General features: G+C 43.1%; 1 protein-coding gene across 2 annotated transcripts in view; it reads right to left on the reverse strand.

The window, feature by feature from the left end:
* Positions 1 to 14872, reverse strand: part of KLHL26 (kelch like family member 26) — an 89058-nt gene that overhangs the window by 24377 nt on the left and 49809 nt on the right. For both annotated transcript variants that reach the window (XM_063914770.1, XM_063914771.1), the window contains exon 2: positions 3824 to 4006. In XM_063914770.1, the coding sequence (XP_063770840.1) occupies positions 3824 to 4006 (183 nt within the window). The remainder of the gene's footprint in view (positions 1 to 3823; positions 4007 to 14872) is intronic.

A 14872-nucleotide genomic window follows, 5' to 3' on the forward strand; every position in this document is an offset into this window, starting at 1 on the left:
CCAATTATAGGTACAATTATTCCAAATAAACCGGTCTTTGTCTATAGGAAGGCACCGTCCTTAAAAGATCATTTAGTCAAAAGCAATCTAACAACTGAGATTAGGCAGAGCATTAGAACAAAAGGTTTCCATCGATGCGGGGGATTGTCTTATGTGTAAGACAGTTAAGACAAAAGATAAGAAAGTTAGTAGTTTACACATTGGGGGTAAAATATACCCTATTAATGAATTCATTACCTGCCATTCCAAAAATGTCGTATATCTTTTACAGTGTACTTGCGGCTTGCTATATGTGGGTAAAACCACGAGACAATTAAAAATTAGAGCAGCCGAGCACATTTACAATATTAGGAAATCTTTCTTGACTCACAATGTCTCTGCTCATTTCCATAATTATCATGAATTAAGGGAATGTTTCATTAAGAATTTTTGGGGTATTCAATTGATATTGCCTAGATCTAGAAACCGTGATATAGAGAAACGATTATCACAAGCTGAAATGCGGTGGATACATTATCTAGGAACCCTTGTCCCTAATGGGCTTAATGTGGACTTCGAGCTTAAATGCTTTTTAACATAATTATCAGTTCACATTTTTTAAACAATTTTATAATAAAATAATTTTTTTGTATATATATTTATATATAATTTTATATATATTTATTCTGATGCTTGATTCCCTTGAATTCTTGTGGTAATCTATACCTTTTATATAACTTTAATGCACTTTAAGAATGTATATCTTGTTTTGTTTTTGTTTTTATTGATGTCTTTGATATGTGATTGTCTTGCCCTAGTTGTACTAAGAGGATCTTGTATCGGGACTTGTTGTTAATGACTCCTGTTAGAGAAATGGACTGGGAACATATGTGATCTCCTTCCGGCCAAGTGAAACGCAAATTATGACGTCACTTCCGTTTCCGGTAGTGACGGACACGCTTGGCATTCAGAAAACGACTGTGGAACGCATATGAACCACTTCCGGTTGGATGGAACGCAAATCGCGACATCACTTCCGGTTCCGGCTGTGACACGTGTTTGATGCGCGGACGGCGCAAATTACCGGGGATTGGGAGCACCTGTTCACTCAATATAAGGACATTCAGGATAACATAAGCCACGCTACTGAGGAAGGACTTTGGTCTGAAACACGTCTAGCGTGGCTTTGGGACGGATACCCTGCATGGCTGGAGATCGTAGGTCTGTTACAGCATTCACATTCCGGAAGTGAGTGTTGGAATTCCTCGAAACATCAGGAACTCACCTATGCTGTTTTGCCAGTGGGGAACCCGTTATGCTGTGTTTTTTCAAGTGTTTTTAAGTGCATATTTGTATTAAAATCTCTTGGCTGTTTTTACATACTTGCACTATCTATAGTCTTCTTTTTATGGTAACATATACCTTACTATGGAGTCAACATGAAAGATCCGGGGTATACTTGGAATCGATGTACCTACTAGATGCTGAAATTGCCACTACAGGAACAATATCAGGCTCAATCCAAACTCTATGTTTGTAAGTGGATACCTGTAATAAAATTTAGAACTTGTTTTAAATAATCTGCACTATCATATATTCTTTTGTTCCTTTCATATGGTAAACTGTGGAAATCTACGGACTAAGATCATTCTACATTTGTGTCGATCACTTCCCTAACGTTAAGTATTATTAATTAACTTATTATCCACACTGGTGATAAGTTTTTTGCATGGAGCTTTTTGAACTTACTCTGTGAATGTGGTACTCTCCTTAGCGCTGGAGTGTGTATATCTATCCTTTTCTTCTTTTCACTATTTCTGAGTAACCTGGATGCATTACTCTGATATACATAACTAGCTGCATTATAGGTTTTTTTTTTGCACACTAAAATTGGAAAAATTTTTTTTGTTTACTATACACACAGGGGAGGGCAGACAGAGTTTCCCCCCCAAGAATGGCAAGAGAGACACAGAGATTGGAGCCAACCCACACACAGCGCTTTTAATATAAAGGGAGACCCCCCCATATCAGCGCTGACTGTGCACCTTAATAGGTTACACAGTCGTTTTGCAGCCTCCCCCCCTTCTACAACCCCCTGGTACCGTGATAGATAGCTGGAGTTGCTGTGGAGGGACTTGCTCTTCACTGACAGCGTTGTGCAGGCAGCAAAATGGCGCTGAACGCTGCTGGGTCCACTCTGAGAAGCCCCGCCCCCCAAAATGGCACTGTCGGTCTTCCCACTCTTCAGAGGATTATACTGGCCTGAGGATTTGTGCTGGCTGAGATCCAGGGACCCCGACATGCTGTGTGACCAGTGAAGGCGCTGGCTCAGGGCGCCCCTCACGGCGCCGCACTATGTACCGCTGAGCCTCCGGAGCGCAGTTAATACTGCGCTCCTACCTTTATGCCGCCATCTTCACACCAGCCCCCCCTTCCTAGGAAAGGGGGGGTTGGTGACTCACTCGCCACAAATCTTCAGCTCTGTAAGGGGGTGGCGGCATGCTGCCGGGGTGAGCGATCCCCTGTGGCGGGGAACGATCTATCCCCTCAGGAGCTCAGTGTCCTGTCAGCGGAGATAGTGGCTCAGACCCCGCAGGCCGGACACTACTCCCCCACTTAGTCCCACGAAGCAGGGAGGCTGTTGCCAGCAGCCTTCCTGTAAAATAATAAACTCTAAGATAAAACTTTACTAGAGAAACTCCGTAGAGCTCCCCTAGCTGTGACCGGCTCCTCCTGGCACATTTTCTAAACCGAGTCTGGTGGGAGGGGCATAGAGGGAGGAGCCAGCCCACACTCTCAAACTCTTAAAGTTTGAATGGCTCCTGGTGGACCAGTCTATACCCCAAGGTACTAATGTGGACCCCAGCACCCTCTAGGACGTAAGAGAAAATGCAATGTGCAGAGATTTGAAACTCATCACAAGAAGGACATACAGTACATCCTAGATGTGAACACTGGTTACTCTAAGCGGTTTATTACCTAAGGGCTCGATTCAGAGATGTACATTAATCTGCGCCTGCGTAGGACCCGTTCTGCACACATGCAGAACAGGTCATGCAATACTGGACTGATTGACAGGCAGAGGCATTTGGGAGGCGGTGCAGGGGCATTCCTGGCTAGAAACGCACCCTTTTTCTGGGAGTGGAGAGTCAGGGTTCTGCGTGTCACCACAGATTTCCTGGCCTTGCAGCCCCCACTAAACGTCACTCAGTTGAGTAAGCTGGAGCTTACTCAGCTGACCTTCTGCGATGTTGGATTCCAGCTGGCAATGTCGGTCGCAGTGCTTGGATCGCAGCTATATGCATGAGACGTCTATCATAAGGAGACTCCTCATGCATGCCCATCCTGGAGATTGGATGAAAATACAATGCTGCTTGTATGCAGAATTGCATTTTCGTCCATCTCTGTATCAGACCCTAAGTATGGGGTTCTAAAACCCGGCGCTACAGATTGTGTTTATGTCCGTAATTTAAAAGGGCAATGCTTTTATTAGAAAAAAAAACAGCTACTCTTTTACATTTTAGGAATAAACACAATCGGAAGCGCCAGATTTTAGTTCCCAACTCTTAGTACAAAAAATAAAAATGTTATCACTCAAAGCTGCTCTTTCTACAAGGGAAAATTTCAGTTGTACTTCTTAGGACAGAAACTGTAGATTAAACACATCATACCCAGAAATAATCCCTCCAAAAACAAGATAAGGCTGGCCAAACAAGAAACCAGTTTCTTCAACTAGCCAGCTTTTCTTTCACAACTTAAATATATTGCATTGCCAGGAGACACATATTGCCATACATAAAGGAAAAGGATATTAAAGAAAAAGAAATCCAAGTTCTAAACCCACCTAAAATAGTCACTGCAGGCAGCTAAGACCACTTTGTGTACTTGGAACACTTCATTGTGAATGGTAAGAATGACATCAAGCAGCTGACCCTGAGAACGTAGTGCAGTCAGCCCCTGCAGGAGAGTTGTGCTATGGCCAGGAGCAGAGAAGGTGCATTTCAAGCTGCTGTTCTTGTCAGCCATGCTAAAAAGTAAAGAAAATCACATCTCATTGACTATTCTTCTCGTAAGACGTTTGAATACACAAGATATTCAGATAAACATTCACATGGTGTTGTATAGATCTATACATCTAAAAGAAAGCCAGAAGCTAAATATGCACATCATTCACATCAACTTGCACAAACTCCCAGCTTGCTCCACACGTACAGTCCTCTGAAGAACTGGATTTGTGTCAAAGATCTTTCCACACATGCACATTTCTCAAACTGGACAATTAAAATGTTTATGTCTAGCCTTAAAAAAAAATAAAAAAATCCATCAGTTAACAATAAACATTAGATATCATTTTTATATAGTTTTAAGTTCCGATTTTTAATTCTAAGCAGGGTATTTTGTAACACCACAGGTGTGGATAAACGGGTAACTTGCATAATACAACAGGCTAGTGGAGCGCCCTCACTCTGTAGATCTCTTTACACCGTAATTTATGTACATATGGTTTTGAGTAAAATAAAAAAGTTTTTTTGCACAATATATATATATACACATACATACACCAAATTTTTTTTTTGCACATATATATATATATATATATATATATATATACACACACACACATATATACACACACATATACAGTATATATATATATCTCTACACACAATTTTTTTTCTCATAGACTAATGTTACATGGTTCTAATTTATATTATGAATAAATGCATTCCCTTTTTAGCTCCATCTATTATGCAGGAGGATTAGACTTGCTGAATAACTGTTATTCTATGCATGACAGGTTAGACAGAAACAAGCTTTCCTCTGTTAATGGTTATTTGTATTTCTTTTTAATAATTAGAACTGGTTTCATCATCTATGTATTGAATGATTATTTTGCTGACAAAATATTGATTAATAACAATTGCATATGCGGGCTACTGTGTTGTGGTCACTATTGCAATATTTAATTCATACATTGGAAAGGGGGGGGGGGGGGGGGGGGACTGGACAGGAGTATAAACCCCAGAGAGCTATGCATATATGCAAAGATTGCTTCTGCATCCAAATAGTCTATAATGTGAGAGAGAGAAAAAAACACTGCAGGCGATGAGTGAGTGAGAGTATTTTATCTTTCAGACTATTGGTTTTTCTGCAGTTTCTTAAGCCCCATACACATTATGCGATCCCCACTGACGCCAATATTGGCTGTCGTTAACGAGGACCTCCCTCGTCTGTACATGTTCACATGAGGGAGGGGGTCATTAACATTGAGTGTACACACTGGACAAGATTGTGAAAGATCTCGCTCAGATCGGCCCTTTTGAGCAAGATCTTTCATTTTCTTTTCTAGTGTGTATGGGCCTTAAAAGTGGCAAGGGGAGTTTGCAAGGTATATAATAGGATTTTAATACCTACCGGTAAATCCTTTTCTCCTAGTCCGTAGAGGATGCTGGGGTCCACTTCAGTACCATGGGGTATAGACGGTTCCGCAGGAGCCATGGGCACTTTAAGACTTTTCAAGGGTGTGAACTGACTCTTCCCTCTATGCACCTCCTCCAGACCTCAGTTATAGGAACTGTGCCCAGGGAGACGGACATTTTGAGGAAAGGATTTACTTTTATACGAATGGTGAGATTCATACCAGCTCACACCTCAACCATGCCGCACAACATGACATTCAACATAATACACGCCAACAGGCATGAACCATTTACAGCAACATACTGAAAATAAATGAAACTAGTGAAACTATAAGAACAAACTGCAGGTAAAGTACGCACTGGGTCGGGTGCCCAGCATCCTCTACGAACTAGGAGAAAAGGATTTACCGGTATTTTCTCATACGTCCTAGAGGATGCTGGGGTCCACTTCAGTACCATGGGGTTATACCAAAGCTCCAGTACGGGCAGGAGAGTGTGGATGACCCTGCAGCACCGATTGACCAAACTTGAGGTCCTCATCGACCAAAGTGTCAAACTTATCAAATTTAGCAAATGTGTTTGACCCTGACCAAGTAGCTGCTCGGCAAAGTTGTAAAGCCGAGACGCCCCGGGCAGCCGCCCAGGATGAGCCCACTTTCCTAGTAGAATGGGCCTTCACCGACTTCGGTACCGCCAAGCCTGCCGTAGAATGAGCGTGCTAAATTGTCCCTCTGATCCAGCGCGCAATAGTATGCTTAGAAGCAGGACACCCAATCTTGCTGGGAGCATACAGGACAAACAGAGCCTCTGTTTTCCGTAACCGAGCTGTTCTTGCGACATAAATCTTCAAAGTTCTAATCACATCTAGAGACTGACTCAGTGAAAGTGCCAGTAGCTACTGGCACCACAACAGGTTGGTTTATGTGGAAGGACGAAACCACCTTTGGAAGAAATTGTTGACGAGTTCTTAACTCTGCCCTATCTTCATGGAAGATCAGGTAAGGGCTCCAACTCAGACACCCGCCTTGCGGATGCCAAGGCCAAAAGCATCACCACTTTCCAAGTGAGAAACTTCAATTCTATCTCCTGCAGAGGTTCAAACCAATCTGATTGAAGAATCTGCAACACCACATTAAGGTCCCATGGTGCCACTGGAGGCACAAATGGAGGCTGGATGTGCAGAACCCCTTTCACGAACATCTGAACTTCTGGAAAGGAGGCCAATTGTTTTTGAAAGAAAACTGATCAGGCCAAAATCACCAGCCTGCAGAAAATGGAGAAAACATCCCAACTCAAACTCTTCCGTAGGAGCCTTTTTGGATTCACACCAAGACACATTTTCTCCAAATACGGTGGTAATGTTTAGACGTTACTCCTTTCCTGGCCTGAATAAGAGTGGGGATGACTTCTTTGGGAATACCCTTTCGGGCTAGGATCCGGCGCTCAACAGCGTAGCCGCGGTAAGTCTTGATACACACATGGCCCCTGCTGTAGTAGGTCCTCTCGAGGAGGAAAAGGCTGAGGATCTTTTATGATCAACTCCTGAAAATCTGGATACCAAGCCCTCCTTGGCCAGTCTGGGGCAATGAAGATTGCTCAAACTCTTGTTCTTATTATTTTGAGAACTTTTGGAATCAGTGGAAGTGGAGGGAAAACATATACCGACCAACACACCCACTGGGTCACCAGTGCATCCACTGCTATTGCTTGAGGGTCTCTCGACCTGGAATAATATCTCTGAAGCTTCTTGTTTAGACGAGATGCCATCATGTCTACCAGTTGTCCACTCCCGGAATGAAAATTGCTGACAGAGCTCTTACATGTCTTTCTGCCCAGAGGAGAATCCTTATCACCTCTGCCATTGCCGCTTTGCTTTTCGTTCCGCCTTGCCTGTTTATGTACGTGACTGCTGTTACATTGTCCAACTGGATCTGCACGGGATGATCTTGAAGAAGATGCATCGCTTGTAGAAGGCCGTTGTAAATGGCTCTCAATTCCAGAACGTTTATGTGAAGGCAAGCTTCCTGACTTAACCATTTTCCTTGGAAGCTTTCCCCCTGTGTGACAGCTCCACAGCCTCGGAGACTTGCATCCGTGGTTATTAGGACCCAGTTGTGAATCCCAAACCTGCGTCCCTCTAGTAGGTGAGAACTGTGTAGCCACCACAGGAGCGAAATCCTGGCTTTGGGGGACAGGATTATTCCGGTGCATGTGTAGGTGGGATCCGGGCCACTTGTCCAACAGGTCCCACTGGAATACTCTGGCATGAAATCAGCCAAACTGTATGGCCTCGTAGGCCGCTACCATTTTCCCCAACAACCGAATGCATTGATGGATCGACACGCTTGTTGGTTTCAATATTTGTTTGACCATTTTCTGGATTTCCAGAGCCTTTTCCACTGGAAGAAATACTCTCCGTACTTCTGTGTCCAGAATCATCCCTAAAAAGGACAATCTTGTCGTCGGTTCCAACTGCGACTTTAGAAAATTCATGATCCAACCGTGTTGTTGGAGTATTGACAGGGAGAGTGCGATGTTCTGCACCAACTGTTCACTGGATCTCGCTTTTATCAGGAGATCGTCCAGATAAGGAATTATATTGACTCCTTTTTGACGAAGGAGGACCATCATCTCCGCCATCACCTTGGTGAATACCCTCGGTGCCATGGAGAGTCCGAACGGCAACGTCTGGAACTGGTAATGGCAAGCCTGTACTGCGAATCTCAGATAAGTTTGGTGAGGAGGATAAATGGGAACATGCAAGTAAGCATCTTTTAGGTCTACTGACACCATGAAGTCCCCCTCCTCCAGACTGGAAATCACTACCCTCAGGGATTCCATCTTGAACTTGAACCTTTTCATGTAGGGATTCAGATTTTTCAGGTTTAAAATCAGTCTGACCGAGCCGTCCGGCTTCGGAACTACGAAGAGGCTTGAATAAAAACCTTCTCCTTGCTGTGACAAGGATACCAGGACAATGACCTGATCCTGACAATTTTTGAATTGTCGTTGTTACTGCCTCTCTTTCTGGAAGAGAAGCTGGCAAGGTCGATCTGAAAAATCGGCATGGTGGGGGACGTCTTGAAACTCCAGTCTGTACCCTTGGGACACTATTTGTAAGACCCATGGGTCCAGGCCAGATTGAATCCAGATTTGACTGAAAAGTGTCAGACGTGCTCCGGCGTCATGCTGCAGATTTGGCAGAAGCAGGGGTGGACTTCTGCTCCTGCGATCCGGGAAACGCTGCAGATTTCTTTCCTTTTCCCCTTCCTGCAAAAAAGGGGGAACCTTTGGCCTTTTTGTATTTGTTGGGCCGAAAGGACTGTATGCGAGAGTGATGTCTTTTTCGCCGGTGTAGGAGCATAAGGCGAGAATGTCGACTTACCTGCGGTAGCCGCCGGGACTAACGCATCCAGCCCATCACCAAACAAGGCCTCACCTTTATACGGGAGAGCCTCCATATTTCTTTTGGAATCTGCATCAGTATTCCACTGGTGAATATACAACGCCCTCCGAGCCGATACTGCCATGGTAGCGGTTCTTGATCCCAAGAGACCAATATATTTCATGGTTTCTAGTACGTACGCAGCAGCGTCTTTGATATGACCTAACGTTAGCAGTATCTCGTCTCCATCTATTGTTTCAATGTCGGACAAGTTTTCTGACCACTTCTCAATAGCACTACTCACCCACGTACAGACAATGGTAGGCCTGAGTAGTGTCCCATAGGCCACATCAATAGAGCACCTCACTCACTTGCGCCTGTCGGCTCCTTAAATGAAGCAATTCCAGGCGCAGGGAGAAACACCTTTTCTCTTTTATGACAGGGCCCTGTCTAAAATGCGGGGTGACTCCCACCTTTTGGAAAAAAGGTAAACTGCCTGAATTCCTTTTGGGAATCTGAAATTTCTTTTCAGGTTAAATCAGACTCCCTCCAAGAGACTGTTCAACTCCTTAGGTGGAGGGAAAATTACATTACTTCTTTACTAAAGTAAACCCTCTCCTTGTGGTAAAAGAGGGGGCTTCGTAACTTCTAACACCTCCTTTATAGCTAAAACATGTTTTGAATGCTTTTTTGCTAACTTAGGACCTATTCCCCTGGAATCACTAGTGTCGACACAGGAATCAGAGTCCGTGTCGGTATCAGTTTGTACTACTTGTGCAAATTTGTATGTGACCCAGAGGGGTCCTGTGGATGAAAGGCAGAACTATTAAATATCACATCTTCAACAGATTATTTTCAGTATAAGATTCAGCCCAACCTCTTACTGATATGATTCACACTATCATGTATTCACACTATCATGTAACCTTTCACCCAGTCAGGCTCTTGGTCTCATATTACACCTCTCTGTCCCTAACATGTCTCCCACAGAGGAAGAGTTCCCTGCCACAGACATGTCACACACGTGCACAACCACACCACAGACACTCCGGGACTTATAGGGGACAGACCCACAGTAAAATCTGTCAGAGGGACACAGATAGGATTTGCCAGTTCACAACCCAGCGTCAGTAACACAATGTCTGTGAACACAAAATGCCCACTGACATGCAGCGCTTTTATAATGTTAATCACACAATTATATAGCACCAAATTCACTGTGGCCCCCCTGTTTTGCACCCTGATACTTGTTCAGCAGTGGAGGACCAGCGTTCTTCTCTGCAGTCCGGAAGAGAAAATGGCGCTGAGCAGTGTGCTGGCTGACTGAGGAGGAAGCTCCACTCTTCAATGGCGTGTTTCTCCTCAGCTTTTATGAGGTCATTTTTTTATACTGGCGGGGGAAGGACTGTGCCTCAGCAACTTATGTCCCTTATTATGCCAGTTTCCATAGGTTTCATGCTGCCCAGGGCGCCCCCCACGCCCTGCAGTGCCTGTGTATGTGTGGGCAACATGGCGCGCCGCGCGGTACCTTTAGCCGTCACTTTCTTGATTGAAGATCTGTCTTCTAACACTCACCTGTCTTCTGACTTCTGGCTCTGTGAGGGGGGTGACGGCAAGCTGTGGGAGTGAGCATCTAGGCACAGCTAGTGTTCAGTTCCCTTCAGGAGCTAATGGTGTCCTGTCAGCAAGAAGCAGAGCCTTGAAACTCTTTAGGAAGTTGGTTCCTACTTCTGCTCCCTCAGTCCCACGAAGCAGGGAGACTGCTGCCAGCAGTTCTCCCTGAAAATAAAAAACCTAACATAAGTCTTTTCAGAGAAACTCAGTAGAGCTCCTCTGGAGTGCATCCAGTCTGCCTGGACACATTTCTAAAACTGAGGTCTGGAGGAGGGGCATAGAGGGAGAAGCCAGTTCACACCCTTGAAAAGTCTTAAAGTGCCCATGGCTCCTGCGGAACAGTCTATACCCCATGGTACTGAAGTGGACCCCAGCATCCTCTAGGACATATGATAAAATATGTTCCAACTTGCTGTAACCGAAGCAATTACAGCAATATATCTGCTAAATTTAAAGCATCAATTTATTTTAAAAGGAAAACCAACCTGTCTCTTTTAATTTAGCTTCCATAAAATTAGTACCCATTAAACACAACTATACTGTAGGTCTATTCTTAATGCTGTTATTTGGAATAATTCAAATTCTCTCAAGTTATTACCAAACCAACCTATTTTCGTTATATTTATGTTGGTTAGTATTTATCAGGATTGATGTAGCGTTGTTCTTCTGCATCTTTTCTGTGCTTCATTTTTAGCAGACTAACTGCAGAGATTAGCATGTTTAATATAAACAGTAACAAAAGAGTAAACAATCTACCTCACTGCTCAAATAGATAAGTCTTCCTCACCAACACACATCCGGGTAGAATGACATTCCTCACAAAACTGGTAATGCCAGTATAGTTTCACAGCAGTGTTTAGAACTTTTAACATAAAACAATGAGGAGAGGATCTTTCAAAACGGTTTAATGGAATATTCATCTTATTTTGCAGGTACACGTAGTTTTGCAGGCCGATATTAATCTAACTGCGAGATGTAAAAGTCTTTACTGGCTGCTGGAGTTCGGATATTCCAAAAGATGCCCTAGTAAAACTTTTTATGCAAACCATTTTTCGCATTGCTGCTGGAAAGCTCATTTCAGGGAACATTTTAACCAGCTTTAAAGACCAGTCCTGATGCCGCCTTACAAATTTACCATGAATGAGAGTACACAGAGAAATACTTTAAGTGAAAAACATTTGGAGGCTGACTGTCATTAGACAACCCATATTTGCATAATTCACCTGGCCACCAGGTTTTTTCGGTAAAAATTGTAGTAGTTTTACCACAAGCATGCGCGCTCCTGATACCCACATTATGCAATTGAAAAATAATTGGTGCAGGGTGAGAGTGAGTGTAGTAGAGCAGTGTATGAAGGAAGGGATGCACAATGACAGGTAATGGAGTGCAGGGTAGAGTGATGTAGTGCAGTTTGTGCTGGGAGAGGGTGCAAGGTGAGCAGTAGTGTAGGAGCAGTGTATGCTGGGAAAGGGTGCAGGGTGAGGAGTAGTACTGTACCTGTGTCTAGCGTGGGAAGCCCTGCCACCTGGAAAAAGAGTGACTAATTTGGAAATCTCAAATTGCTTAATTACTCATTATGGGGAAGGGGGTGTTCGAGGGGTTCAGAAGGAAGTACCAACAATTTTTCTTTAAAATAACAATTTAAGGAAAAATTGGACTTGCTCTGGGGCTGCGAGAAAAGAGCAACAGCGATTTTTATAGAAGCTAATTTTCTCTCTTTACATTGAATAGGAAAACTACGCACTCAGGGCCTAATTCAGCATGGATCACTAATGTAAACAATTTATTAAAAAATTGCAATTGATCGCAAAATTGAGTACACGCCCCCAAAAAGTATAGGCGACAACCATCGAAACTACAAAATAAAGGTGGTTACTAGGGCTGCCAAAATGGCGGTTTTGTTAAACTAATGTAATCGCAGATGCAACAGCAAACGCAAAATACAGAGCATTAGTACCATTTATATGTATATTTCCCAGTATTTTCAAACCCACTGACTACAGACTTAGTCCAGGTGTAACTAAACAATGAAGCCATCACACAACAAATTACTTTGATTGGTAAATTGTTCAATATACAAGGTTTCCTACATATAACTGATAGATACCAATACATTTAAAAAAAACAAAAACCAAAAAAGAGTTACTGAGAACATAAATGGTTTAACAAACAGGTAAATTTAAAAAAAAAAAAAAAAACCTTAAATCAAAATGTTAATACAGGCAGCCATGCCAGCCAGGTGTTGCTACAGCTGCTGCCTGATTGCAGAATTCCTGTTTTCATCGTCAGCATCTACAGATAGTGGGGGGGACAAGGAAAAAAAAAGTGTTAAAACTGTACTAATATACATACTGTGTAGACCATTTCTCAAATGCTATTTGTGGTTATGTTCCCCAAAATTCCTCTTTTTGGGAGCAAGCCACAAACATTTAATATTACCGCAATTTTAGAAGGAAGAAACGTAGGAGGTATCTTCAATACCTGGTGCATTGCCCTTAGGTGTATATGGGGGTTGCAATGCTGGCAGATGTATAAATATTCAGAATGGGTGCGCATAGGCCTGGACAACATTGCAGGGACTGGCTCCTTACCTTCCACTAAATTTGCGAATGATCAATAGCCACCCATAAACATAATTTTATAGGTTAAAACAGCATTTATGTAAACTTCCTCTATTGAGAAGGGCCATTTTTTTGCACCTCTTCCCCCTCGAGAGTGCGTTATCACGGCCAAGGGATGTTGATGAGAGGGTTGGAGTCTGGAGGTGCTGGGGCCTTGGCGTATCTGTTGTCTTCTTGCATTGTCTAAAAAACAAAGATTAAAATATATTTTAATTGAAAAATTAAATTTCTATTATTTAAAATGATACATAAATATACTGTCTTAGTCAACTACAGAACTGCCTTAATTTAATTCTAAGCACTACATTTGGCTACATATCATACACAAACTGGCACCTGAACATGAAAACCTATAAACACACAAGCACACCAGAAAACAACACCAAACATACATAATGTCTGAAAGTATGCTGAAAAGTACTTACGCTCATGAATAGATGCCCTCAATCTGGCCAACAGATCCAGCAGTCAGCTTCTTAGGTCAAACCACCGCCTCTCTAGCTGCACAACTCCACCTCCTGTGCAGATATACACAGAGACCTGTGTGTATGCGGCAAGACCTGGGTGCATGCGGCAAGTTTGCCCGCATTAGACACAAAGCATGGGGTGCCCCAGCCTCCTGTCCATGATCGCAGTTAGTATGTGGAGCTCCCGTGTACGGAATGACTTGGCTCTCATGATGGCTGAAGTCTTGATTTTTATGCAATATTTATAGGATTTGTTGAGTTGTGAATGGTTGCCTTCATTAAAATGGACTGCACACCCTGTTACTAAGGATATTAAGAGGTGCTATCATGCAGAGGCGTCTAATACTTTGCTGGAGGAAGAGAAATTCAGGTGCACACTCCTAGCACTAAGAACACTGACAGTAAGAATAATTTAAATAAACCCTCACAATTAACATTAAATATAAGTGAAGTTCTTAGCACACATTTGCGCAAATATGTGGGCCCATGTACCGCGACCAGGTGACTTCATAAATTAGTGCTAGGATTGTGCATCTGCATTTCTCTTCCTCCAGCATAGTACAAGAGGCAATGGCAAGATGTCCTGGTGATTCACAGGCCAGTGGTAGATAGAAGGGGATATAGTTATGTGACCGGCTGTCAGGAGACCACCGGTCACATTACCGATGGCTAAATCCCTCACCCCTTTAAATGCTGGCCAACAGGGACAAATCCCACTTGTAAGGGGCTTGTTGTGCTCGCTCCCCCGCTGGCATTCCGCGGTCGGTATGCTGACCGTTGGGATCCCCAGCGACTGTCCCGCATACCCAACCCAGAAAGAAGTGGGCAAAAGATCTGACAAAAGACTACAAAAAAAATAAAATATATATATATATATATATATATATATATATATATATATATATATATATATATATATATATATATATATATAATATAAATAATAATAATAATAATAATAATAATAATAATTAGGATTTTGCCTACCTACCGGTAGATCCTTTTCTCGTAGTCCGTAGAGGATGCTGGGGTCCACATTAGTACCATGGGGTATAAATGGGTCCACCAGGAGCCATTGGCACTTTAAGAGTTTAATAGTGTGGGCTGGCTCCTCCCTCTATGCCCCTCCTACCAGACTCAGTCTAGAAACTGTGCCCGAGGAGACAACATACTTCGAGAGAAGGAAATACACAGATAGTGGCGAGATTCATACTAGGTCACACAAACATGAAACTCCGGCCAACATGCCGGAACAACTCAGCAACAGCTGAAACAGTAAATAACTCAGAACTTAACTAGGAACCAGGTAACACTGAACCATAAAACCAATGCAGGAAGACGAAGCACTGGGCAGGCGCCCAGCATCCTCTACGGACTACGAGAAAA

This window comes from Pseudophryne corroboree, chromosome 1 (genome assembly GCF_028390025.1).
Source record: "Pseudophryne corroboree isolate aPseCor3 chromosome 1, aPseCor3.hap2, whole genome shotgun sequence".
Lineage (NCBI taxonomy): Eukaryota > Metazoa > Chordata > Amphibia > Anura > Myobatrachidae > Pseudophryne > Pseudophryne corroboree.